Raw genomic sequence first — 24,809 nt, 5'->3', positions numbered from 1 at the left:
TATAATTTACCTGATGAAATCAAGAAAAGTAGATCAGTTGATCAAAAAAGTTAGAGGGAATTATAGAAAATATAGGTATTTAATATACTTTATTTTGAAACTAAAAATAATTAAATAGCTTCTCAATATCCAAAGTTTTGGTGCTAGAATAAAGGAAGCCATTGATATAAGATGAGGATCTGCTGATTACAATTTTGTATCTTTCTGGCATAAACCAAACCTGTAAGCAATTATCTTTAATTTCCAGTTCCAGCTTCTATAGTAAGGAGCATATTCTTGGACTTGGGGAACAGCCTGAATGAAGAACTGGTTTAGATTCTTAAGAAGATTATTCTAATCTTTTAAAGTTGTATCTTGTACATTTAATTCAGCAGTAATAGTTTTTAATGATCTATCTGGAATGCATTTATTGAGTAAAGAGGAATATACAGGTCCAATTTCAGACATTTTTCCAACATAATTACAATTTACCCAAACATCCCTAATTAATGAGGACATCTTTTCATCTTTGACCTGACACATTTAACACATGAACAATTTTCAAAAATATAGGATCTATTTCTGGACACTAAATATTCCATTAACCCATACATCTATTCCTGTGCCAATACCAAATTGCTTCAGTTATTTAATTTCCTAGCATATCTGAAGTGTAGGAATAAATGAGAGTCGTCATTTAAAAAAATTATCTTTGTGCAATTTCTCTTCCAGAACAATTTTAGAATTAGTGTGGCAATGTTAAGGAGAAATGCTAATATACTGTTGACATTTTATTTATGGAGTTATATAAAAATTAGTTGGCTTTTTTATAATATTGAATCCTTCCAAGGAAAAGTGTATGTCTACATACAGTCTGGTTCTCTTTTATGCCCTTGAGTAAGTTTTAGTTTTCTTTCAGATAGATCTTACACATATGCCTTTTGCAAGATATTTCATGGATTCTGTTCTATTACAATTCAAAGATTTTTCCATAATATTTATTAGTTGGGTTTATGTCTTGATTTTACTTGTGGAATCCTGTTATAATACCTAGTGGTTCTTCAGTTGATCATTTTGGATTTTCTAAGTAGAAAAATATGTTATTTTAAAGTAATTCAACTTCATCTATTGCTTTCCACTATTTTTCTTCCTTTTTTTTTTTTTTTTTAATCTTATTGTGATGTCTAGGATTCTTGGCACACAGTTCAATAGTAGTAATGAAAATAGACATCCTTTTCTTTTTCTTGACTTTATAGAGAATGCATCAAATGATTGACAAATGATAGTTTTGTGTTCCTGGTATATCCTTTTCTTGTCTATTTTCTTGATTTTTTTAAAAATGATGAATAAGCTTCAGACTTTATTTAATGAGTTTTCTGCATCTACTGGATGCATCATATTGAGAAGACCTTTTTTCCTTGAATGTGTTAATATTTTAACTAAATCAGTAGATTTTTCTAAGGTGTAATTATCTTTACATTCTTGAGTAGATGTATCCACTGGTAGATTTAATTTGCAATTTTAAAGGATTTTTTTTTTAATACAGCAAAATGTAGATAGGCCTATAATCTTAATGTTTTGTGTTTTGTCTTTATTTATTTTAGGCATTACAATTAAACTAACCTTGTAAGCCACATATACCTTTTTCTCTGTCCTGGAATAGTTTATATAATTGAGAATTATATATTCCCTCAAGGTTTGGTGCAATTTGCCTAAAACTACATTTTTCACTCCCTACTGCTCTTTGTTCTATTTTATATTTCTCCTTGAGCTAATTTTGAATATTCATTATTCCTTAGAAGACTGTCTGTTTTTTATAAAGCTGTCAAACGAATGTCCCAAACCCCTCCTATTTTAAACATCTTTCGACATTTCCGTGAGAACTCCGCAGTCCCCTTGCAGTCATTCTGCCCTTCCCATGCTCTCACTCTTTCTTGTTTTACCAGAAGGTTTTCTATTAATATTTTTTCCTATCATTTCATGAGAATTTTGGTGGTCTGGTGGGTAAACTTACATTTTCAGTCTAGTATATTAATGCAGTCCTGAATATATGTTATTATCATTTCAATTATGGGAATAATTTTGCAGGAAGAAAGATCTCAAAAAATGGAAAGGAAGTACTTTTCTGGTCTTATTTTGCAAGTAAGGACACTGGGTTCAACAAAATAAGACTAGAGATTAGAACATAAATATTTGTAGTAAATATAGCACACTTGAAGTTTGTTTATGGAGTCAAGCATTCCTGCTATAATGTGATACATGTGTTTCTTCTCATAAAAGGGGGGAATGAGGTGTTCTGCAAATTGTGGGCTAAAAGTAAAAGGTCTCATGGGGAAATAGGGCTGGGGGAGACCACTCAGACCAATGCAGGTCTCTAATCAGAGCACATGTGCTTGTACGCACACACACACACACACACACACACACACACACATACCCCTCAATGCAAACACTAGCACAGTCTTAAAAAGACACATCTAATTTCAGAAACTTAAAGAAACATTATAGTAAGTAATAAACCTGGCTTTTTAAAGTGTCTTTACCTTGATGGAAGGGGATATAAGAAAATTTTGATGCTGTTGAATATAATATGAGGACAGCATGTGCAAAAATTGTGAATTCTTCAGTGAGCATTTTCAAGACAGAGCCTGAGGCCAAGTTGAGAAAAAATTGCATGTCGGGTGAATGGTCGCTGGTCACTGGGACAACACTGTCACCCTCAGCAGTGTCATGTGTACTTTGCGTTCAGCCAGTGTTACTTAGTGGAGCAGAACATTAATATGCCCGAAAAATGTACGTGTATGAAGGTGACTTTTCTGAAAAGCTAATTCGTGTCACAGAAACGTGTTGTATTCGGCACATCATCTTTTGGGGGGCATCGTGTTTAAAATACTAAACAGTCCTTTTCGTGTGTGTGTTAGCAATAACAAAAACTGTTACTGTGCTGGAATTGTCACTTTTAAATTTCTGATGTTATTTAAAGGACTGCAGATTCTCCAATAACCATCACATTTTAATAAGAGCTATCAACTCTTATTCACCACTTTGCCATCACTTTTTGGCAAGACCACTGTTTTGATTTGTCTTTGATAACCTAGGGTTACACTGTCTAACATTGTAGCTATTAGACGCGTGTGGCTACTGAGCACGTGACACGTGGCTGGTCTGAGTCAAGATGTGCTGTAAACATAAAATATGCACTGAATTTTGAAGGCTTAGCATACAAAAGTAATATAAAACATCTCAATATATTTAAAATTTTGATTTCATGGTGAAATGATAACATTTGGGGTATATTGAGCTAAATAAAATACTGCATTAAAATTTATTTCCCCCCGTTTCTTTTTGTATCTTCTTAATGTGGCTAGAAAACTCAATTATGTGGCCCACACTGTATTTCTATTAGATAGTGCTGATCTAGAGAAAATGAAAGAGAAGAAACAGAAAATAAAGCATTAAAGAATAGAAAGAATGGTGGTATATAGAATTTAATTAGTAATTGGGATAAGGAAAATCAAATGTGTGTTTGAGGACTTGTGGTATCAGAAAAGATAGGAAGAAGGGCTACCATACCAAGATAAAGAGAAATGAAAAATACTGCCACTGAGATGGGTAATGTGGAGAGCAGAGTTTGAACACTTAAGAGTACAGGCCACAGTATTACTAGGTTTGTAATGTGAACATTAGAATTTTCTATTTCAGATTATACAGACCAGGTGTTTTTCTCAACCTGGTAACATTTCAAATATAGCTGCTTAGTAGTTTTGTTTAATAATCATGTAAAAAATTTCAACTGTTAAATGAACTCAATCATTAAGACACAGTCAGAAGTTTTGTTTTCGTCTTCATAAATACTGGTAAATCAAAATTCTGCACATCCATTTATTTCTTCTCTCAACAAATGTTTGATTCCAGCTATATGCTAGTTACTATTTTAGAAACTGTTATGAGCATACCTGTCATTTAAGATGAACACCAAAAGGCTGAATCTTTGCACATAATTACTCCTATTTCCTATTCATAAGTAGCTCATGGTATTTTAAAGTATTTCTATGGCAGTATGTTTATATAAAGAGAGATTCATGACCCTAACACCAAGAAAATGATACACAAATACTTTAAAATTGTCCTGTGGGCTGAAAAGACACCCTAAATAATGTCCAACCTGTGAGTACTGATTCCCATCAGCCCCTGCACTACTGAAAAAATTCACATTTATCAGCATTCCTCTTTCATGGGCATAAATACATATCCTTATTTGATAGGATATCTAGTTCTAACTGTTTCCATTCGTACGTTTAGAAAGTAGTCACACAGATGTTTTGTGACATAGTCGACGTAGAAAAAAAGCATTTTAATTTGATTTTATAAATATTGAAAGCCAAAATTGCTGACAGCTTTTAAATATATTTCTTTAGGAAAACTCAGTAATTAAGCTGACTTTTGATACTTAGGTGGACTAGGAAATGTGAGAATAACAAAATATTAAGATATTAATTATATACAGTCCTTTGATGATTGCCACTTAAAAATTTCTATGGTGTTACATCTACCATATCTTTAGTTCTAGTAAGCCTTGTAACTAGTGGAAATGCCCTGGATTTTATGCCAGTGATATTTGTTGCTGGCTCAGCATAGATAAATATTAGCAGTATGTTGTTTTCCTTGACCAGCGCTCCTCACATTTATAGTTATTTTGCTTTCAAGGGAACCATGAATAAGAAAAGTTAACCTTCATGACTTGGAGAGATAAGCATAGGTGAAATCTTGAAACTAGGGCTTACAGCCATGGGGTGGTTAGTAGAGGAGAGTCATGGTTTTGAGCAGAGACCTTCTATGGGGCGTAAATTGATACCAACAGCAACTACTCAAGGGAAGACTGGACCAAAGAGATCTTACCCCATTTTGCTTAAGGATTCCCTCCAGCCTGTAAAAAGGCAGCTATCCCTGATTGCCTCTTTGCTTGAATGTGGTTTATTCTTTTGCATCTATAGTAACATACTTTTTTTAAATCAAAAAGAAAATGAAATTGAATATACTTCAAGGAATTTTTTTTAATCTAGAGGAAATGTTTTATAACAACTTAATAATTCTACAGTGCCCTCTCTATTTAGCAATGCATTCATAAAAGACAAGTAATAGCCCAACAATCTGTATAAATGATGTTAACTAACACCGAGGGTCCATCAGCATGAAAGAGACAAAGCAGTGAAGCTCGAACTTTGTATCTTTTGCAAAAATATATACTAAACTCCAGTTATTTGGGGGGTATGGTATGTAAAATTCGTAATGCAGTCACAAACCTAGAAGATTAAAAATATAAATTTTATTCTATTTGAAGGTTGCATTGTTTTTCCCAAAAATCTCCAGAGAAGAAACATTCAGTGGTCTTTAATACAGACCATTCATTCTTGATTTAAATAGCACATTAAAGCCTTATTAAAGTGATATTGAATAATTTGAAATACTATATAATTAAAATACTCAGCTAATTTCTTTACCTTATTTAAGAAAAACAGAGAGCTAGGTTATTTAAACCTCCATTAATTCAAAATTAGAGGGATTAATAATTCTTAGCTTTTAGAAGTTTGTTACTTCCCCCTACTTTCTCTAGCCTTTAAAAAAAACTTTGAATTTGCCTTATGTGGTTAAAATAAATATTGGTAATTTATAACTGAAAAAAATTAAATTTTATAAAATATTTTTGAGTAACAAAAATGACTTGATAGCTGCATGTTGGCTATTATAGTTTTAGGTATAATGAAATTGTGTACCTGCATTTTGTTCTGATTTGCCTTGTCTTCATGGGAAAATCATGCAATAGCTTTGTGACTATTTTTATCAAGTCTGTTGGCTAATGATGCTTGCACAATCACAAAGCTTTTTAAAAAACTTGGGGCAGAAACACGCTATAATTTTTATATGTTTCTTTCAATAATAATCAACCTCTATCAAGCACAGGCTCATTCTTTGGGGAATTGCTTACAAATGAAGGTATATATGGAGTATTCACATGTTAGGACATTTGTTCTAGTACACAGTTATTGGTTAGAACCAAATGCAAGTTTACAAGGTATATTATTATTAATTTTTAGTTAACTACTTATTAAAGATAGCAATGAAAGTTAATTTTAAAACATTAGGAAAAGTACTTTGAAGGAGATCCAAACTAAATTAAATAACTCAAGATACTCTTAATGAATGATTTATTCACAGATCATGTTTTTATTATTGTGTGTGAGAGCTCTCAAAGATATGATGTGTTCTTTCTGATGCTCTGATATGGTTCTGTGATTTTAAAAGAGGAAGGCAAAGTTACGTAAAAGAGAAACACACCTTAATCTATTTCTTTCCTCAAAGTAAATCTAAAAAGTAATAACAGAGTAGTTTATATAATATTGGAATTTTTAGTCTGTTCTGAATATGCTGAAAATAATCAATTCAGGTTTGCAAAATGAAATCCTTAATTTCATTGAGAATGAAAAGACTCATATTCCCTCCCCAAGAATATGTGCAAGTAAGTTTTTACTGCTAAGGAGTATAATCTATTACCTTAAACTTTATGCACTATCACCTACCCTTTTCCTCACTGGTAATTAGTAGTCTGATTTTTATGTTGAATAAAAGGCAATTCCAATTTATAATCAAATGTTTAAAGAATAAATTAATACAAATTGTCATGGGATTAGGTAAAACATTTTTTTTTTAAATAGAAGTTTTCTTAAGAGGATTATTTTAAAATTCTAATTAGATTTAATATTTGCAGGGGACTTTCTCACTCTAATCAAAGGAATTCAACATTTTCTCTCCTCAGAGAGGTCAGGAGAGAGAAAAAGGACTCCCCAGTAGATGGTCAGATCAAACTAATCAATGCTTGGGGGGAGGGTATAGTTCGAGTGGTAGAGCACATGCTTAGCATACACAAGGTCCTGGGTTCAATCTCCAATAAACAAACAAACAAACAAACCTAATTACCTCCCCTCCCCTGCAAAAAACTAAAACTAATCAATGCTAGTGAGGAATAGAGAGCTGGATACTGCTTTCTGAATTTAGATTTAAGAATGTATATGACAATTTCAAAGTAAGATTTGTAATTACCATAGGTTTTCTTTTTCATTTACATTTTTTTAGTACTCTGAGTCAATTAACTAATAAAGAAAAATTTTATTTTGTGTTATTTAAATCAAGGATGTAAAGCCTGACCATAACTGTAAGCAACAGATCCAAGCAGAATTTTCAAGAAAGATTGTTCACTTTCTCTTTATGTGGCACTTGTGGTTTACTGCTGACAGTGCAGTCGTGATTTACTCAACAAAAGCTTTTAAGCAGTAAATTTCGTTGTTTCACATAGCTGCTGATAAGGAAAATTGTTTTTAAGTTGAATTAGAAAGTAAGACTTACAGCAAGATTTTTGGGAAATTACTTAAATCACATAGATGAGGAGTAAGAAACAGAAAAACCTGCACTCCTAGTAAGTGGCACTTCCAAGGACACTCCCACCATGGTAATTAATTTGGAGGCTAAAACCAGGAATGTAACGGAAGGTGTTAACATTTTTTTGTTATTTCTCTATTTAATCTTTCTCTCATTTGCTGATTCAGTATCCAGACTTCATATTGTGCACAACTTTGTTTTAAGCTATGAAGAGCCTATGATTAAGTCAGTAAAGTTTTAATGCTTTGATTTACTCTTTACTCATAATTTAAATACCCTGTTTATAAAGCGGTTTTTGAGGAAACTACTGATAGTTAAGGAAACTCTACTTGATATTAATTGAAGTGTCTGGTAAGGAGAGAATGATAACCAGGTATAAGATGTCAGTAACCTTCTTATTTTAAGAAGACTTATGGAAACGTGATATTAAAGTGAATTACTGGATTTGTAAAAGCATTGAACAGGGAGAGGAAGTTCCAGAGCAAGAGCCAGAGACAGAGTGAGAATAGATTTTAATTGACAGAAAACATTTGTAATACTAGATTAAGATGAGGGTTCAATGAGTTATAAAAGTAAAATAGTTGACTTATGAAAAGAGGAATTTGGGCTTGCTAGGAAAGTTACCTTTCTTCATTTTTCAATATGTTATGAAGTGTAACATCTTAATTGTTTTGTTGACTAAATTCAGTATTCGTGCAAGACACTGTTTTTTTTTTTTTAATTATGTATTTTTTCCCATTGAGTCAAAATTCTGAAGTCACTAGTAACCCCTGGCCTCTAATAGCTTACTCCTTGAAATGTGAACCATGGACCATCGGCTTCATCTTCAGCATCACCCAGGAGTTTAAATTTTAAGAATCTTCCCTTATCTAATCCAAAGTAGATGAGAAACTGCAAAAGTAGCAACTAAATATAATTTATCACTATCTTCATAAAGCAGATTAAGAAGCATAGTTCTGATAACATAAGGGAAGCTTAAAATGAAAAATCTTTCTGCATCATTCTACAAAAGTAATAGTAGGTTTTTTTTTTTGAAAGGGGACTACTTTTCCATTCTTTAGTTTAGTATATTTTAACAACCATATAACATTTTTAATTTATTTAGAATTATGACTCACAGGAGCTTAAAGCAATCCGTACATAATGAAAGGACTAGCAGAGGCTTAATAAAAGTTTTACATTTGGAATTAAAGATTGCTAAAGTATAATCCTACAGCTCATTTTTAAAGTAGAAAAATATATTTAAAATTCAGTTTTTAGAAGGAAAAGAATTTGAAGTTAAAGGAGGTTAACTCATGTTGCCAGCAATAGTGATAGAGTAGTGTTAGCAATAGTGGGAAGGATTTGCTTTCATATTACTTGCTTAAACAGTCTCAAAATTCCAAAAAGAAAATTAATTTTTATCTAGTCAGAAATTTGGAAGTGACAGTAAAGTCCATCTTCAGTGACTATGACTTATCATTATTTTAGTCAAATCATTTCTAAACATTTCCTGAGTAAAGATTTTGAAAATTTTTATATAGGTCAGAAAATGAATGCCCTGTGCGTTATGTTTCTTTTCCTTAAATTTTGCCTAAATGCTGTATGTTGGATTATAAACCCATGTTTAGTGCACTAATACATGGTCATTATTCTTTTTTTTTTTTTTTTTTTGTATATATGGTCATTATTCTTATGAAGGGTTACCCTGTAGTTTTTGTTTTCAAGTGGCCCTTTATCATGAAAGGAGGCTTCATTATGGAGTGGAAAGACTGTGGGCTGGGCACACAGATAAACCCGTGCTACCCTGACATTGCTGCTTCCAATTTTATCACCAACTTTATGGCAAGTCATTTAATTTTTTTAGCCTCTATTTTCCCATATGTAAAATAGGAATAATCATGCTTTTCTTATATGAGAATGAATGACATTACGTGTGAAAACTCTAGCCTGTAAACAGAGGCTTTTAATAAGTAAAGTAGGTTTCCTTGTTTTATTGTTGTTATTATTATTTTCATTTCCATGCCACTTCCTTAAGCATTCCTGTTTGTACCAAAGCTCCAGTTTTCCGAGTGCATAGTTATCTTTCTGGTTATTAAAATTTGTTTAAAATTCATATTCATTTGAACTCCTGCTGTCTTTCTCGGAAGGCAAGTTCCTCCTTCAGAGCACTACTAACCTCTTCATTTGTCTCCTTGATCCTACCCTCTCTAACTCCTCACCATTGATGTATTTCCTGCCTTCAATACTCCCCTCTCCATTGGTTCTTTCCCTTCAGCTTGTGACTATTTTCAAATCTCTCTTATCCACATTCCCCAGATCTCCAGACTGATTCTTCTCAGCATCAGACACCCCATTTTTCTCCAGGCTTTTCCCACCACACATTATTCTGAGAGAGCAGTCTGCTTATGTGTTTCTGTTTAACACCTTCCATTCTTCTTTGTTCATTGCAATCTTGCTTTATTTTCCTTTGTTTTACTAAACTTGTTCTACTTAGATCACCAGCTAACTTCCTAATTGCCAAATTTAATGATGATCTTTCAATCCTCATCTAATACTTATTTTCAGCACTTGATACTATATTTAGCATTTGAAATTTTCTCTTTCCTTCTTGTGAAAGACAGGTTTTCCAAGATGTCCTAAAATTTAAGTTGCTTTTTTTCAATTTCCTTCTTCTGCTCCTCTTCCTCCTTCCATCTTTTAAATATTAATGTTCTCAATATCCTTTCTTTTGCCACTCTCGCTATGTGATCTCATCTGTTTTGAAGACTTTCATTCCCTCTTAGAGCTAATGATTGCCAGTCCCCCCAGATTTTCTAAAATCTGATCTGCTTTCTCAAGATCAGATTCTCCTTGGCACTCACGTACTCAACATGTCTCAAACTTAATGAATTATTTTATATATCAAAACTTGTTTCTCTAAAAACTGTATCATTGTTGCTGAACTCATATTGAAACTGGTTGTCCTCGTCTACTTGTCCCTCTCGTGCAATACCCCTGCCAGCTAAAGTTGCTTGCCATCTGGCTCCACAAGGATTGAGTCAGTAGCCACTGCAGTCACTGAGCTTCACACCCTGAAAGGTATTCAGGGAAGAGATCAGGAATGAGAAATTCTGTGCTCTTCGAAAAGTGGCAGAACGGGCCTTCAGATTGTTAGATATTTTCAGGGGAAACTTTATGAATCCAATTTCTTGCATCTTTCCATACTTGGAAAAGCACTAAAATTATTAAGATATCTGTGCCTCCTGATTAGCAGTGACCTTCTACCCGGACGTGTGTTTGACTGCATATACCCCTTCTGCAAAGTCACGTATAAGCTGATCTCCCCAACTTAACTCTTCAGAGCAGTTCCTCCGAGCTAGCTGAGAGGCTGCCTCCCACGCTATAGTTCTTAATAAGACCCCCCCAAAAATTGAAAACTTGCAGCTCTCACGTTGTGCATTTTTACTTAAGTTGATACTACATAGCCAGTCCCAAATTCCATTCATTCCGCCATTTTAATACCCCAGAGATTTTAAAAATTTACAGCATTTTTACTAATCAACAACTGAGCTATCTAATTATGGGTGATTTACTCATTTGAAACAGTCATCAAGTCAAGATCTTAAATTATAAATTTTCTCCACATTATACTTTTCCAAATTTCTGTCTCTTCAGCATTTTTGCTTTCTGAATGAGATTTCCTACTGATAAGACTAAATGCAAATATCTGATACTATTTTTTGTTCTTTGCGTCTAATGTTTTGGCATCAACTGAATTCCAGATGTGCTTTGGAGACTTGCACGTTCAAAAGCTGAGTTTTAATGAGTAGTCAGTATAAGATTAACATTTACTGCAGTATTTCTTCTTGCTCTTTGGATATAAGGTCAAAAATCATATGTTGGGAGCAGTAAGAGCTGTGTTAGATTTAGACAGACAAGGAAAAGAGGGACCATCTGTGAGCTAGTGCAACAAAACATCTGCAATTTCATTTAAATATGATTATTTTGTTACAACTGTGAATACAAAAAGGAAAATAATCAGTCTTAAAAGTCACTCAGTTAACATTGCACAATAAAAGAAAATTATCTGCAAGATATTTTCAAGCACATTCATGGTGAAATAACGATAGTGACAATGGATGTCTTAAAAGAAATACATTTTTACTTCTGTAAGACTGTTGTCAGTCTTTAGGGACTTGTAGAAGCCAAAGGGGAAATGTAAATACCAGGAGAGAAATACGCAGCAGCAGGAGAGAAATATTTCCTTATGTAAAGGTATATTATATTTTTAAGGTTGGCTTTTAAGGAATTTTAGGACAATAGTTATTGTGGTACACTAAGAGAGGGTAAGTTTTCTATCAAATAAGTATTTGTGGTTGACATACAAGAGAGTAGACTTTTCTAATTGTTTTATTGAGCTGCCTGGATGAAGAAATGAAGGTGTTTTAAAACTTAACTCTTTTATGAAAATGTTATGTTATACTCAAACCCTCTGTGATTTTGAAAAATCAGTATTTAATTAACATGCTAATATTATTCTGAGTCAAAAATTACTTATTACAAAAGAATTTCTTTTTAAAATTGTGATCAGTTATAAGCTTTATCACTGATAAGGTGACTTGGGTTGCCCAGGATTTTCTTGGTTTCAAAACTGGAAGTCCCAATGTCCTGGGAACCATTTCAGTCCTGGGCGAACTGAGGTGGTTGGTCATCCTGGTCACAGGTTACTTAAATGCACGTTGCCATAAATACACAAAATATAAAATAAAACCAAGAATAAGAATGTCAACATGACATCAAAGTTCAAATCCTCCTTAAAAGGGGGCAAGGTTGATAATAAGAGTACAGTGTTTGTACAAAGTCTGTTTAAAAGAAAATAAAGAAGTGTGGCTTAATATAGATTATAACAATGATCAAAATTTACCTGAAGATAAGATACTTACTTTTGTAAAAATTCTTCATAGCCACATATACTTAGAAGATGGTCTTTGGGGGATAACTGGTCATTTGTACAAAAATGTAGAATTTCTGCAATTAGGTCTTTGACAAGGTAATTAGCTAAAAACAAAGTTGAAAAATAAAATGTTAATAAGAATTTATTATATATTGGCTGGGAAAAAGATTTTGAGCACAAATAATGATACACACATTATGAACTATGGAAACTGTTTAGCTCCATCAAGAGGAATTAAAATAAGATGCATCTCATTTATTAGTCTGGTTAGATTTAGAGATTTTTTTAAAAAAATGTTGTTTGCATTTTCTTTGATCAGTCTGTCTTCATATAACCTAACAGAGTTTCATTCCTCATTCAAAAATCTTTGGTAATTGTAGCTCTGCATAAAAATTATTCTCTGTGGTTACCCTTTGGAATTTGGGAGGTGCCAAATCGATTAAAGTGAGTGCTAAGTGGCAAGCCAGGAGTCTAACCTAAATCTCTCAGATTCCAAAGCCTGTGTTCTTAATAATTCTAAATCTTCACAGCTGATCATTGTTCCTTTTCTGTGTAGGAATCACCTTAGGTTCTGTCTTGGAGAGCATTATCATAACTCTGTAGAACACGCTTTCTTTCTCCACCTTCTCTGGGACTCAGAGTGTCAGAATATGATAGGGGAAATTCCTTTGCCTTCTCATATTCACATTCCATAATCCCCCAAGCTCTTATGTGCTCCTGCCATTTAATAGTGGTCAGAACCATGCTGACTTGTTACAATCATATTTGTCTATGAAATATTTTTCTAATTCTACGTGATAAATAGTATGGGATTTATTTATTATTCTATGTGATAATAGTTAGAAATTATATATATATATATGTGTGTGTGTGCATGTGTGTGTATGTGTGTGTATATATGTGTATATATATATGTATATGTATATATATATATATATATATATATCTCAATGTGATCCTGAATGAAAGAATGCAGCAGACAGTAATGATGATCCTTAGTGAGGATCTGAACAACCCACTGCAGACACTCGATTGCATTTGTTTGAATTGTGTTTTGTTTGCAGTTGTGTGTTTACTTTGCCGTGGCTTCTTTTACTGCCACGATTTTTTGTTTGGGAAAGGTTTTTGGCACAGACTGGCCAACAAAAAGTAGTGCAAGTGATATTGTTGGACTTGCCATGAAGCAACAAAGGAAGAGTATAATGTTGATTTAAAAGTATAGGTTTTATGGTAGATCAAGTTGTTATCAGTAAAATGGTTGGTGAAACAAATGATAAAGATCACCAGGGAGTTAGAGATTGTGGAAAGTCCTTGACATAGCAGAGAGTATCTTAGACATGCTATTGCTTGAGAATATTGACTGAAGTAGTATGAATTTAAGCTAGAAGAAAATATGGCCACAGGCAAACTCATGACTGTAAAAGCTTTAACAAGGAGGAGAGAGCACTGCTGCTATAAGATGGCAAGAAAATATCTTCAAAGACACCAGTTTACTGTAATTAACTCAACTCCCGCATTCCCAGGCTTGCATCCGCTATGCTATTTGGAGCATGCATGGAGTCATTAGTTCACTACAGTCATCTTTGCCGTTTACAAGAAAGACTCCGTCATCTGGTTTCTGGCTGTTCCTTCTCTCCTGTGCTTTGGTGTGATATCTTCTACGACCTGCTTTGTGTTACTCTTTGGATGTTTCATTATCACTTCAAATTCAACATGTCTAAATCTGAAATGACTGTTTTTCTCCTTGAAGCCAGCCATTAAATGCCTGTGAGTTAAACTTCTCCATATTATAAGCCAACAAGTGCCAGGGCTTCTTTTCAGTAGATTTTATACCTGTATCTTTGATTTGGCAGCTAAAATGATCCTTTTCCCAATTTCTGTTAGTTACTAACTTCATGTAATCCTTCCCAATCTGTCGACCATATTGCCTACCATACTGAAAAGGCTAATGGTCCATTTGGTACTCTTTAATTATGCTGCTCTGTACTTTAAATCTATTTTTTAGTGCATCTTCCTCTGTCCCTTTATACCTCTTTTGAGCTGTATCACTGCTTTTTACTAAATCTTACTTTTTCACATATGATCCTTCCAACACTGGTTTCCAGTTCATCAATTAAAGCCCCTCTCTTTTATATATTTACTATCCCCCACTCTAAAGATGCTTTTGTCTTTAAGCTGTTCTGTTTCTATTTAATCTTCCAATAAAATCACCCTTCATCCATTCTATTCCCTTAAGATAGTTTCTTATTTATTTATTTACTTTTTTACCTTCTCATTACTGCCAAATTTCTTTGAAGAGTGGATAACTTCTGCAAACAGTTCTCAATTACTCTTTGATCTTTGCAAATTGCCTTCTATTCACACCACTTTGCAGGTAACAAATGACCTTCTAATACAGTTCCAACTATGCACCATCTAAATCTAGAAGGTAATTGAAAGTAAAGACCCTGGCTCTAGAGTAACTTCAGAGTTGGAAAAAAAGGACAGGGGAATCATCTTCACTGAAGTGATAGCTGAAGATTGTAGAACAGAGAATTCCTTGTTCACAACACCTGCACCTCTAGGAGGATTCTATTTTCTCACTCTGGGGGAAACAAAATTGTCTTTGGATGAAAACCTCTTATGCATTTCCTCCTCTTTGCTTATCTAGATTTCATTATTTTTTCAGTTTCTGGCAACAGCTTCTATCTTTTATTGGTCATCCTTGAAATGCTCTTCAGACCTCTGTTCTTCAGAGCACATCTGTATTGCTAGTAAAACACTACTATAAAGTGAAAGCATCACAGTTTTGGCATAAAGATTATTTTACAGTGAAAACCTTTTAAATCTTATCTGCACTTGCTTTTCTGACTGAAACAGAGACTCCCTGATACACATGCTATTAACTTCCTTCTGAGTTTCCTGCAAATCCATGAAGGAGACAGACTGCCCATCCCTTAGCATATATATACACATACCAGTCCCCCCAACACATACTTTTGCATTAAGTTGGTATATAAACCTTTACCTCTGGGTTTCAGCAAGGTTACTCATTACTGAGTAATCCCTGCATGCATATGTAAATAAACCTTGTCTTTTGTCCTGTTATCTGTCCATTGTCAGTTATGTCACAGTCTTAACCTCTCCCCTCCTTCAAATTTAAATGGACAGAGGAAAAGGTTTCCTCCTAAAAGTAGTGTAGGTTACTCTGTATATTTTCATACACGTGTCCTTTCCCCTCCTGTACGTCTTCCTCCTTCCCCTCTAATTCACGCCTTCCTCGTCCTTCTTCTTATAAACACTTGTATTGTCTTTGAGGGCACAGGCATCCTCTCTGCCACTGTACGTCTCTAAAAACTAAACACAGTGACCTAATCACTTTACCGAAACGTCTCATAAAAGTCAAAAATGGCCTCTGGCTTGTCCAATCCAACAAAGGAACATCTAGAGAGAGAAGTATGTTGGAAATTAAAGATAAATTGGAAGAATAGGAATGGCCTCCCTAATTCATAATTATTTCCTCTTCTCCAGCAACTGAAGTCAACATAACCCAAATGCCAGGCCATTCTGATTGGATCCAGGTGCAGCACCATTGATCTTGGCTATGCAATCAGAATCCTGGTTTTAGAAACTTGGAAGTGGATCCAATAGGGCATTAGGACTTTCTTTAACTAGCCAAATAACATTTAAGCTTGAGAGCTTGGCTTGCTACATCTTCAGGAAAAGCAATGAGTCAGCAGAAAGTAAGAGAAACATAAGCAATTATACAGAGAGGAGATGAGGTGAGACATACAGGAATTTTGGACTGCTTGTTCATCACTGCTTTTTTCCGAAATCTTTGCTAAATTCCTACTCTTAAATTCTATAAGAAATCCCTATAATCTTCAAAAATATTTTTTTCCTGCTTAAGTCAGCAAGAGTTGGTTTCTGTTAGTTTCAAACCAGATGGTCCTAACTAATATTCCTGCATAATATTGTAATGTTTGCAGTCATCTGTACTAACTTGGAGCCTTGGCTAGAGTAAGAAAGAAAAGCAAAGCAAACATAGTAATAATAATAATAATAATAATAATAATAATAATAATAATAATAATAATAATAATAATAATAATAATGAAAAATATTGGATCATTATTTGTCAAGAAACAATAGTTGATATGTGGAAACTTACTTAGTAGCAACTGTCGACTGGAAAAAAAAAAGCACAGCCTAAAAGTTGAGAATTATGTTTTATTTGGTGGATTTTCTGAGGACTTAAGCCTGGGAGACAACCTGTCAGATAGTTCTAAGAGACTGCCCTGGAGAGGTAGAGGAGGAGCCAGGGTATATAGGAGTTTTGCAACAAAGACCAGGTAGTCAGAACACCAAAAGATTACTGTTAATTAAAGAAAAGCAGACATCTCAAGTTAAGGAATCTAGGCTTTTTGTGTATGGGAAGATGCAAGAGTCTGCGTTCACTGAAGTCATTTCTTTGATATGCACCTTAGCTGTCTGGGGCTAGTATCTTGTTCTTTCCCATCTCAGGTGCACGGACAAGGGTGGCTGCAGTGGCTGAGGGCTTGGCAGCCGGCAGCCCATTGATCTCCATCCTGAGTTCCCTCAAGGCTCACAGTCAGGGGCGGCTGTAATGGCCTGATGGCTGTAACATCCTTTGTTTATTGATACGGCAGACAACAGTTTTCATTCACACAACTAATGTTGTTTGAAGAACTAATATCATTTTGCAAAGTATGGCAATAAATATAACAGCTAAATAAATACGAAACAACTTTAAAGACATTCTAAAACCTCAGAGGAATAAAAATCATCTGGTGAGTGTGATGAAAATGCAGATACCTGGGATCCATCCCCAGAGACGGATTCAGCAGCTCTGCTAACCCCGCTGGGCTGCACGGGGCTACCATTGTTCTGTTCTCCCTCCCAATTTATTTACATTTGAACGAGGAAGTTGTTTCCAAAAGATGGGAACAGCCATTTTCACTTACATGTAGTCTTTATCTAGACTCTTTTTGAAATTTAGTTTTTATTTTTAATATGCTAAAAACTTGCTATCCTTGCTATTTCGTAGCGGGAAAATAAGGTGTCCTGGGGTGAGCTATGAAGAGAGTTCTTAAAAACAATAGCTAAACAAATGTTAAAAAAGATTTCCAGCTGTTTTCCTCCTATTTCACTTCAGGGCGAAATACTAGCTAATGATTTTTAATGATTTCAATCTGTGGGCTCAAGGCTAGGCAGCCTATACCAGCTTTATGTAGATTTTTATACTGATTTCCAAGGTTGCTTACCATATGGCATAAAATGAAGTCGTGGTGTTGAGTTATCAGTAAAAATATTTATATTAAACTTCGTATTAGGAAAGAGCTTATGTGGAAATGCTGTAGTCGTGCTCCAGATCTTCCCCGAATTGGAATTAATGTCAGCTGCATGATATGTTTCTCTTATTCTGCAAAATACATGTGAAAATATACTTAGGACAAGGTTTTTAGAAACTTTGTTGATGCAGTGATACAAACAGGCTAGGCTGGTAAAGATTATCTACCAAAAACAAATGTAAAGTTCTCGTCTTGATTAGTTTCCCCAGGGGCACCTCATTTGAAGCAATTAAGATATATTGTCATTCATAAAACATGGAAATTCACCCTGAACAGTGATTGCTTGCTTCATTGACATTGCAGTTTGAAGCCCGAACTCCTCCCCTCACTTTTGATTCATGCCTTTCTCAAGACAGAATTCACTTATCTTGATTTAAGGACTTTGGTGAATACATTCTCCTGTTTGTGTCAAATTGATAAATACCATTCATTCTTGGCTGTCCTTTTTCTTTAAATTTGGGGTTGTACACAGATCATTGGATTTTATTTTAAAAAGTGAGCCCAGAAGTCATTTGTACATTCTGAGCGATTATTACATAAGAGAGTCAGAAAACTGCAAAATAGTTTACCTTGGAGCCAGAAGCCTAGGGTTTGAATCTTGGCTCTTTTATTCAGTAGTTTTATGGTCAGAGTCAAGTATTTGACCAGTTTCTTTGTACATATGATGATATTTATATCTACTTCAAAGGTTTATTGGGAGGATTAAAAGAGAAAAGGCACATAAAAGACTTGTGTAGCGTGTAAAGCAATATATCGATGTAATGTATCACCATTATCATTATGTGTTATTACAACTGAATCCCCGAAGATCCATATTTCATGCCCACATGTAAAATATAAAAAAATTTTTTGTAACTGGATATTTACAATGCTTTTCATGATGAATATGAAATCTTGGGGTTTTTTTCTTTTCTTTTGTTAATTTTGCAGACCCGTAAACTTTGCAGTGCTCTTCATGAATGGAAAATTATTCATTCTATGTATAGAATGTATGCTATACACTCTGTGTAATGTATCAGCATATCCTTGGCATTCATTCTATTTGTGCAGCATTAAAGTAGTGCTGGGCCCATTGAAGTAGCTCTGTCTCTCTGCCCTTAAATTCTACCGAAATAACCCCTCCTTGCGGCGTCTGACATAGGCAGTAGCAAACAAACTAACAATCTGGCTCTGCTGTCATTGTGCACCCCCTCCTCATACGTTCTTTTGAGAATGGCTGTAACCCAGAGGCTACGCGCTAGGAAGGAGGTAATGAGCAGATAATCTAGGAAGAACGGACAGACCCTCTGGAGTTCTCCGTGACACTAGGAAGACCATCGAGACTAAGAGGAATGTGGCACCCTGTACAACGTCCTGATTGTTATCTTTTTTGTTCCATCCAGTTTTTCTATAAAACCTCAAGACCCCAACCCCAGGACAGATTCACAGTGTCTAAGGCATGAGCCTCCTGGGATTCCCCGTTGCCTGGCAAAGCAGTAAAGCTGCTCTTTTCTAATTTGCCCCAAACTGCCTCGGCAGCTCAATCTGGTTTTCCGAAAACAGAGGCCGGTTTTGTGGCAACAAATGGAAAAGTGCATATTCACCGAATGGGCCTGTCATGCATCAGAATCATCTTGCTTTCTGGGTCCCGTCCCCATAGTTTCTGATTCGGTAGATTTGTGCGGGATCCCCCAGTTTTTTCCTCCTAACAGTCTTCCGAATAAACCAGTACTGCTGCTGCCCCAGAAGTGCTATTTGAGAACCACTGCTTAGGATGAAGGGATGGGCCGCTCTTCCTTGTTCTAGGCTCCAGTGGAGGCTTGGACTCCAGCTCCATCTGGATGGAGGGGCTTTATGATCTGGCACTCAACCATGTAAGATACTAGTCGATGCATAATTGATTTAACCTTCTAGGGGGATTTTAAGGGGATTCAATTTAAAATGTAAATTCATGACTCATTCTTTCCTAAACTTTCACTCAGCATCTGCTGTGGACCAAAAACTTCTTTCACATGTTTTGACATTTTATTATATTTTTTAATAAAAATATGACATATTTCTTGAAAGATATAATGTAAAAGTATGCCACAGCAAGAAACCACCTTCAACAAATTAGAGAGCCTTTTGAAGGGATTATAGCAGGAATGTTAATAACATATTTAGATATGGTTACTTAAATATTAGAAAAAACACAAATCAAATTGAATATATAAATCCACTCTGTTATGGCTTTTTAGAAATTTTGGAGATCCTCTTAAGAAACTTGGCTTTCAGTAGATAAACAAGTTTATACTGTATAGCACAGAGAAATATATACAAGATCTTGTAGTAGCTCACAGTGAAAAAGAATATGAAAATGAATATATGTATATTCATGTATGACTGAAAAATTGTGCTGTATACCAGAAATTGACACCACATTCTAAACTGACTATAACTCAATAAAAAAAAAAAAAAAAGAAAGAAACTTGGCTTCCAAATTCAATTTGGTCTTCTTTTGAATTAAGAGCCTTGAATAGTGCTTTAGCACATAATAGGTCCTTAGAAATATTTGTTGTTGACTGAACAGTTTGTTTCTGTACAAAATAATTATGCATATTATAAATTTAGTTATTTTTGTATGAGTATTTGTCAACAAAAAGTTATTGAAAACCAAAAAATGTATGTATGAACATAACCTGATATCTTCCTTTTGTCAACTGAAAAAAATGCACATCCTAAAGGTTAAGAATTACGTTTTACTTGGCAGACAAAACTGAGGACTTAAGACTGTAAGACAACCTCTCAGATAACGCTAAGGGACTGCTCTGAAGAGGTGAGGAGGGCGCCAGGATTTATAGGAGTTTTGCAACAAAAACCAGGTAGTCAGAACAGCAAAAGATTACTGTTAACTAAAGAAAACCAGGTATTTCAAGTTAACGAATTTAGCGCTTTTTCTATATATAGGAAGATGCTTGAGTCTAGGCACATTGAAATCATTCCTTTGATACTCATCTTAACTATCTAGGGCCAACAATTAGGGGTGGCTGCGTGGTTGCTGGCTTGATGGCCACAGCATCCTTTGTTTACTGATGTGACAGTGAACATTTTTTGTCCACATTTTCACTGCTCTAAAGTTTATTACTGTTTGGTTGTGTGTTTCAGTTCTCATGGTTACTTTGAAGGAAGCCATTGAGAAAAATTACATGTAAGAGTTTAAAAAAATGTATCATGAGCTACTGACTGACAAACCATCACATAAAATATTTTCATATTGCTATTGCATCCACAAGATGATTTCATCTAAAATATTAAATTATGTGGGGAAAAAAGGGATGGGCAGGACTAATAATAAGTGTTTGTCAGTGGAGTTATTATATGGTGATATCTTGTAATATTAAGAGAGCTATTTCTCCTGAGTAGAGGGTGGAATTACCACATTTTAAATTTAAAGTGTCAAGTTCCTGGCAATGCTTGTCAGGTTGTTACAGTGGGTAGCTTATTTCTGAAAGAATCAACATCAGTATCTTTAAAGATCCTGATTTAGGAATCCAAAGTGCCATTTTAAATTTTCTTCTGTGAACTAGAGCAAGAAATTAATTAAAGGTTGAATATGATCATGGATTTGAGATGCTTTGTTTTGTTTTTTGTATGTGTGCCTTTCAGTTCTTTCAATATGATGACAAGTTTTTTTAAGGCAGGACCTTGCTTTTTTTGTTTGCTTGCTTGCTCTACATTTGATTATCTGTCATGCATGGAGTAGTTATTAGGCATTCAAATAGCCTTTAAGTTAATGATTAAATAAATGATTCAGATCTTTAACGCCAAATGGTCATTTAGTAGGCAACTGCTTTAGCTAATAAATAAGCTGAAGTTTATTTGTATGTATATTTATTATATTTAAGACAGCCATAAAAGGATAAAAATCAAGATAACTAAAATGTAAATGCATTAATTTTTAAAAAATTTCAGGAATCGTTGCAGTAGAAGAGATGATGGCATTATGTAAATTTTAATTGATAAGAAATTCATCTTTAAAAAAAACTACCTTTATAAATTTTTTTTAGGTTGGCAAAAAGGGGATATGTGATGTTTTTGTAATACCTCCTAGTGATCAAATTTGTTTTTCAGTTGACAAACACCCATGCACTTGTTAAATATTCTGGCAACCCACTCAAGGTAAGATTGAGTTATTAAGCAAAAGGCACTCTCATCATTATAAATAATATATCCCAAGTAAGAAGGATAAATATTTGGGACAGAACCAAAGGAGTCAGTCACTTAAGTGTTGTTAAATGAGAAATTAATTCACTGCAAACTAAACTATTAACAAACAGCAAGGGCAACCCCAAAATTATAGAACATTCATTTTTAAACTAATTTTCAAGGGAAAAAATTTCACTATAAACAACAAAAACAATACCAGAAGTTGATTAATGAATGAATTTGCCATAAATTTATACTTTTAGCTATGCTAAAAAAAATTGTAGAATTAACATTTTATATACAAGATTCCTCAGCTCAGTGATGTTAAAATAGATGAATGTATGCAGGAACAGAAATTTAAAAGTTTAATGAAATAGCAACACTCACTTTTTTACTTTGTTGCAAAAGGAGGCCAGACTCATATTACTGCCTTGAGGTACTTCAACCAGCTGAATGGAACAACCTGTCAGCTGAAAATAAAACTATTAAATTAATATAGTTTGGTGTGGAGAAAAGATTAATAGAATTTTACAATTTTTATTTTGTTTCAAAAAGCCATTCTGTTTTTATTTTTTATTTTTATTTTTAAATGCAATGAAATAATAGAGAAAATACATAAATTTTAAATATATAATTTGAGGAATTAAGTATATAATTAGAGGAATGTATGCAACTGTGAATATCAATATCCAATCTAAAATATAGAACATATTCATCACTTTAGAAAGTTCCCCCATATCTCCTTCTGTCAGTCTGAACACCTACTTGATTTCTGTCACCATAGAGTAAGTGTATGTTCTCTTGTTTCTGGCTTCTTTCACTTAAATGATACATATTTTAAAATTTATTTATGTTACCACACAAAACAATAGTTCTTCTTTTTTTATTGCTTACTAGTATTATTCTGTTGCATGAATATTCCACAATTTGTTTATCCATCTTCCTGTTGATGGACTTTTGTGTTTGTAGATTTTGAGTATCGTAAAGAAAACTGTTAATTTTCACATACGAGTGTTTTTTGGACATGTGTTTCATTTTTTGTGAATAAATCCATAAATGGCTCAGTCAGAGGGTGGATGTATGATTAACTTTGAAAGAAATAATTTTGCTTTATGTATTTTTGAAGCTATTATTAGGTACATATATATTTAAATTTATGATGTCTTCCTGATTGACCCTTTTATTATTATGAATTGACTTTTTTCTTTCTCTAATAATACCCTGCCTTGAACTGTAGTTTTTCTGATACATATAATCACATACAGCTTTTTTTTGCTGGTTGAATGTTAAATATTTTTATTTTCTTTTTTTTTTTTTTTGCTTTCAAACTACCTGTGCCTTTGTTTCTTAAATGGACTCTTTAGATAGTAGTTAAGTCTTTCATTTTCATCTAGTTTGTCAATTTCTTCCTGTTATTTGGAATGTATTTAGTATATTTATGGATATCGTTCAATTTAAGATTGCCATGTTTGTATTTATTTCTATTTGTTTCTTCTATTTTATTTTGATATTCTGTTTCACCTTCCCTGACTCTTTTCATTTATTTGATTGTTTTGCTTGTTCCATTTAATTCCTCTTTGGATTTTTAGTTTTTCTTATTTGTATTAGTGGTTATACTAGGTTAGAAGTTACGGAATGCATCCTAATGTTTCACAGTTTAGGTAGAGTTAATACTGTACCACTGCATTTAAAATGTAAGAATTTACAGTAGCAAATAAATTTACCCCCTCCATCTTTTATGCTATTGTTGTCCTGTATTTTTCATTTATGTATATGATAACTCTTATAATGAAATGCTATTTTTTGCCTTAAACAGTCAGCTATTTTTCAAAAAATTAAGATAAAAGTAGTTTTTCCTACTTACCAACATATTTACCATTTGTGCTGCTCTTTGTTCTTTTGTAGATTCCATCTGGTATCATTATCTCTGCATACAAAGCACTTACTTTGATATTTCTTGTGTGCATGTCAGCCGACTAATTTCTCTCAACATTGATTTATATGGTAATATCTTTATTTCATTTTAAATTTTGAAGCATATACTCAATGACTATAAAAGTATGGATTCTTTTCTTTTTTAATAGAACTTTAAAAATGCCATTCTGTTGTCATCTGGCTCCATTGTTTCTGATGAGATGATGAGTTCAGATTGTTGTCCCACTGCACAAAAATCTTTTTTCTCTCTCTGCTGCCTCTTACGATTTTTTTTTTTCACGTTTGATTTTCAGATGTTTGAGTATATTTTGTCTACATGTGGTTGTCTTCATATTTATTCTGTATGGGATTTGTTGAGTTTCTTAGATCTATGATTTGATATTTTCTTACAAATTTGAGAAAATTTCAGATTATTATTTCTTCAAATGAATGTTTCTCCTTATCTTCCCTGTTCAGCTAGCATTTCAAAATTATCTATATATTAGGTCCTTATCTTAGAAGTTTCTGAGTCCCTGCTCATTTTATATGATTCTTTTGTTTTCTATTCTTCTATTTCTGTTCTTTTTCTTTCGTGTACTATTTTCCCGTTATCTCCTGTTTCTAAGCACACCAGTGACTTTTTCATTGCAGATATTATATTTTTATTACTAAAATTAGTCTTCGTTTTTTCATAGTTTCTAATTTCCTCCTGAGGTTCCTCATTTGTCTACTCATCATGTTCATCCTTACTTAATCTACTTGAACTTCCTTTTATAAACCATCTTAAAGTCCCTGTCTGTTAATTCCAATATCTGCTCTATCCTAGAATCTCTATTCACTAAGCTGTTTTCTTGACTATGTTTCAGTATTCCCTGTTCTTTACACATCTCTGCATTGTTATTAAATGTTGGATATTGTAGATGACACATTAGGAATTGTCTGTTTTACAAAGCATACATTTTTTTCTCTTGCAGGCTGTTAAGATCCTTTTGGTCTTGTTCACTCGATAGTGTTTTTTGTCAGCCACATCTGTCTTGGTAGGTAAAGCTTTT

The 24,809-nt window shown here is 33.7% G+C and overlaps 1 protein-coding gene across 4 annotated transcripts in view; it reads right to left on the bottom strand.

Moving 5' to 3' along the window:
- Nucleotides 1-24,809, bottom strand: part of PIK3C2G (phosphatidylinositol-4-phosphate 3-kinase catalytic subunit type 2 gamma) — a 266,594-nt gene that overhangs the window by 228,661 nt on the left and 13,124 nt on the right. For all 4 annotated transcript variants that reach the window (XR_006721857.2, XM_010946489.3, XM_045510287.2 and 1 more), the window contains exons 3-5: nt 22,231-22,313; nt 17,593-17,750; nt 12,318-12,432 (exon numbers count right to left, since the gene is read on the bottom strand). Coding sequence is in view for 3 of the 4 variants with exons in the window: in XM_010946489.3 (XP_010944791.2) it covers nt 12,318-12,432; nt 17,593-17,750; nt 22,231-22,313 (356 nt within the window). In the remaining variant the exon portion in view is untranslated. The remainder of the gene's footprint in view (nt 1-12,317; nt 12,433-17,592; nt 17,751-22,230; nt 22,314-24,809) is intronic.

This window comes from Camelus bactrianus, chromosome 34 (genome assembly GCF_048773025.1).
Source record: "Camelus bactrianus isolate YW-2024 breed Bactrian camel chromosome 34, ASM4877302v1, whole genome shotgun sequence".
Classification (NCBI taxonomy): Eukaryota; Metazoa; Chordata; class Mammalia; order Artiodactyla; family Camelidae; genus Camelus; species Camelus bactrianus.
This window is presented reverse-complemented; position numbering and strand designations above follow the sequence as displayed.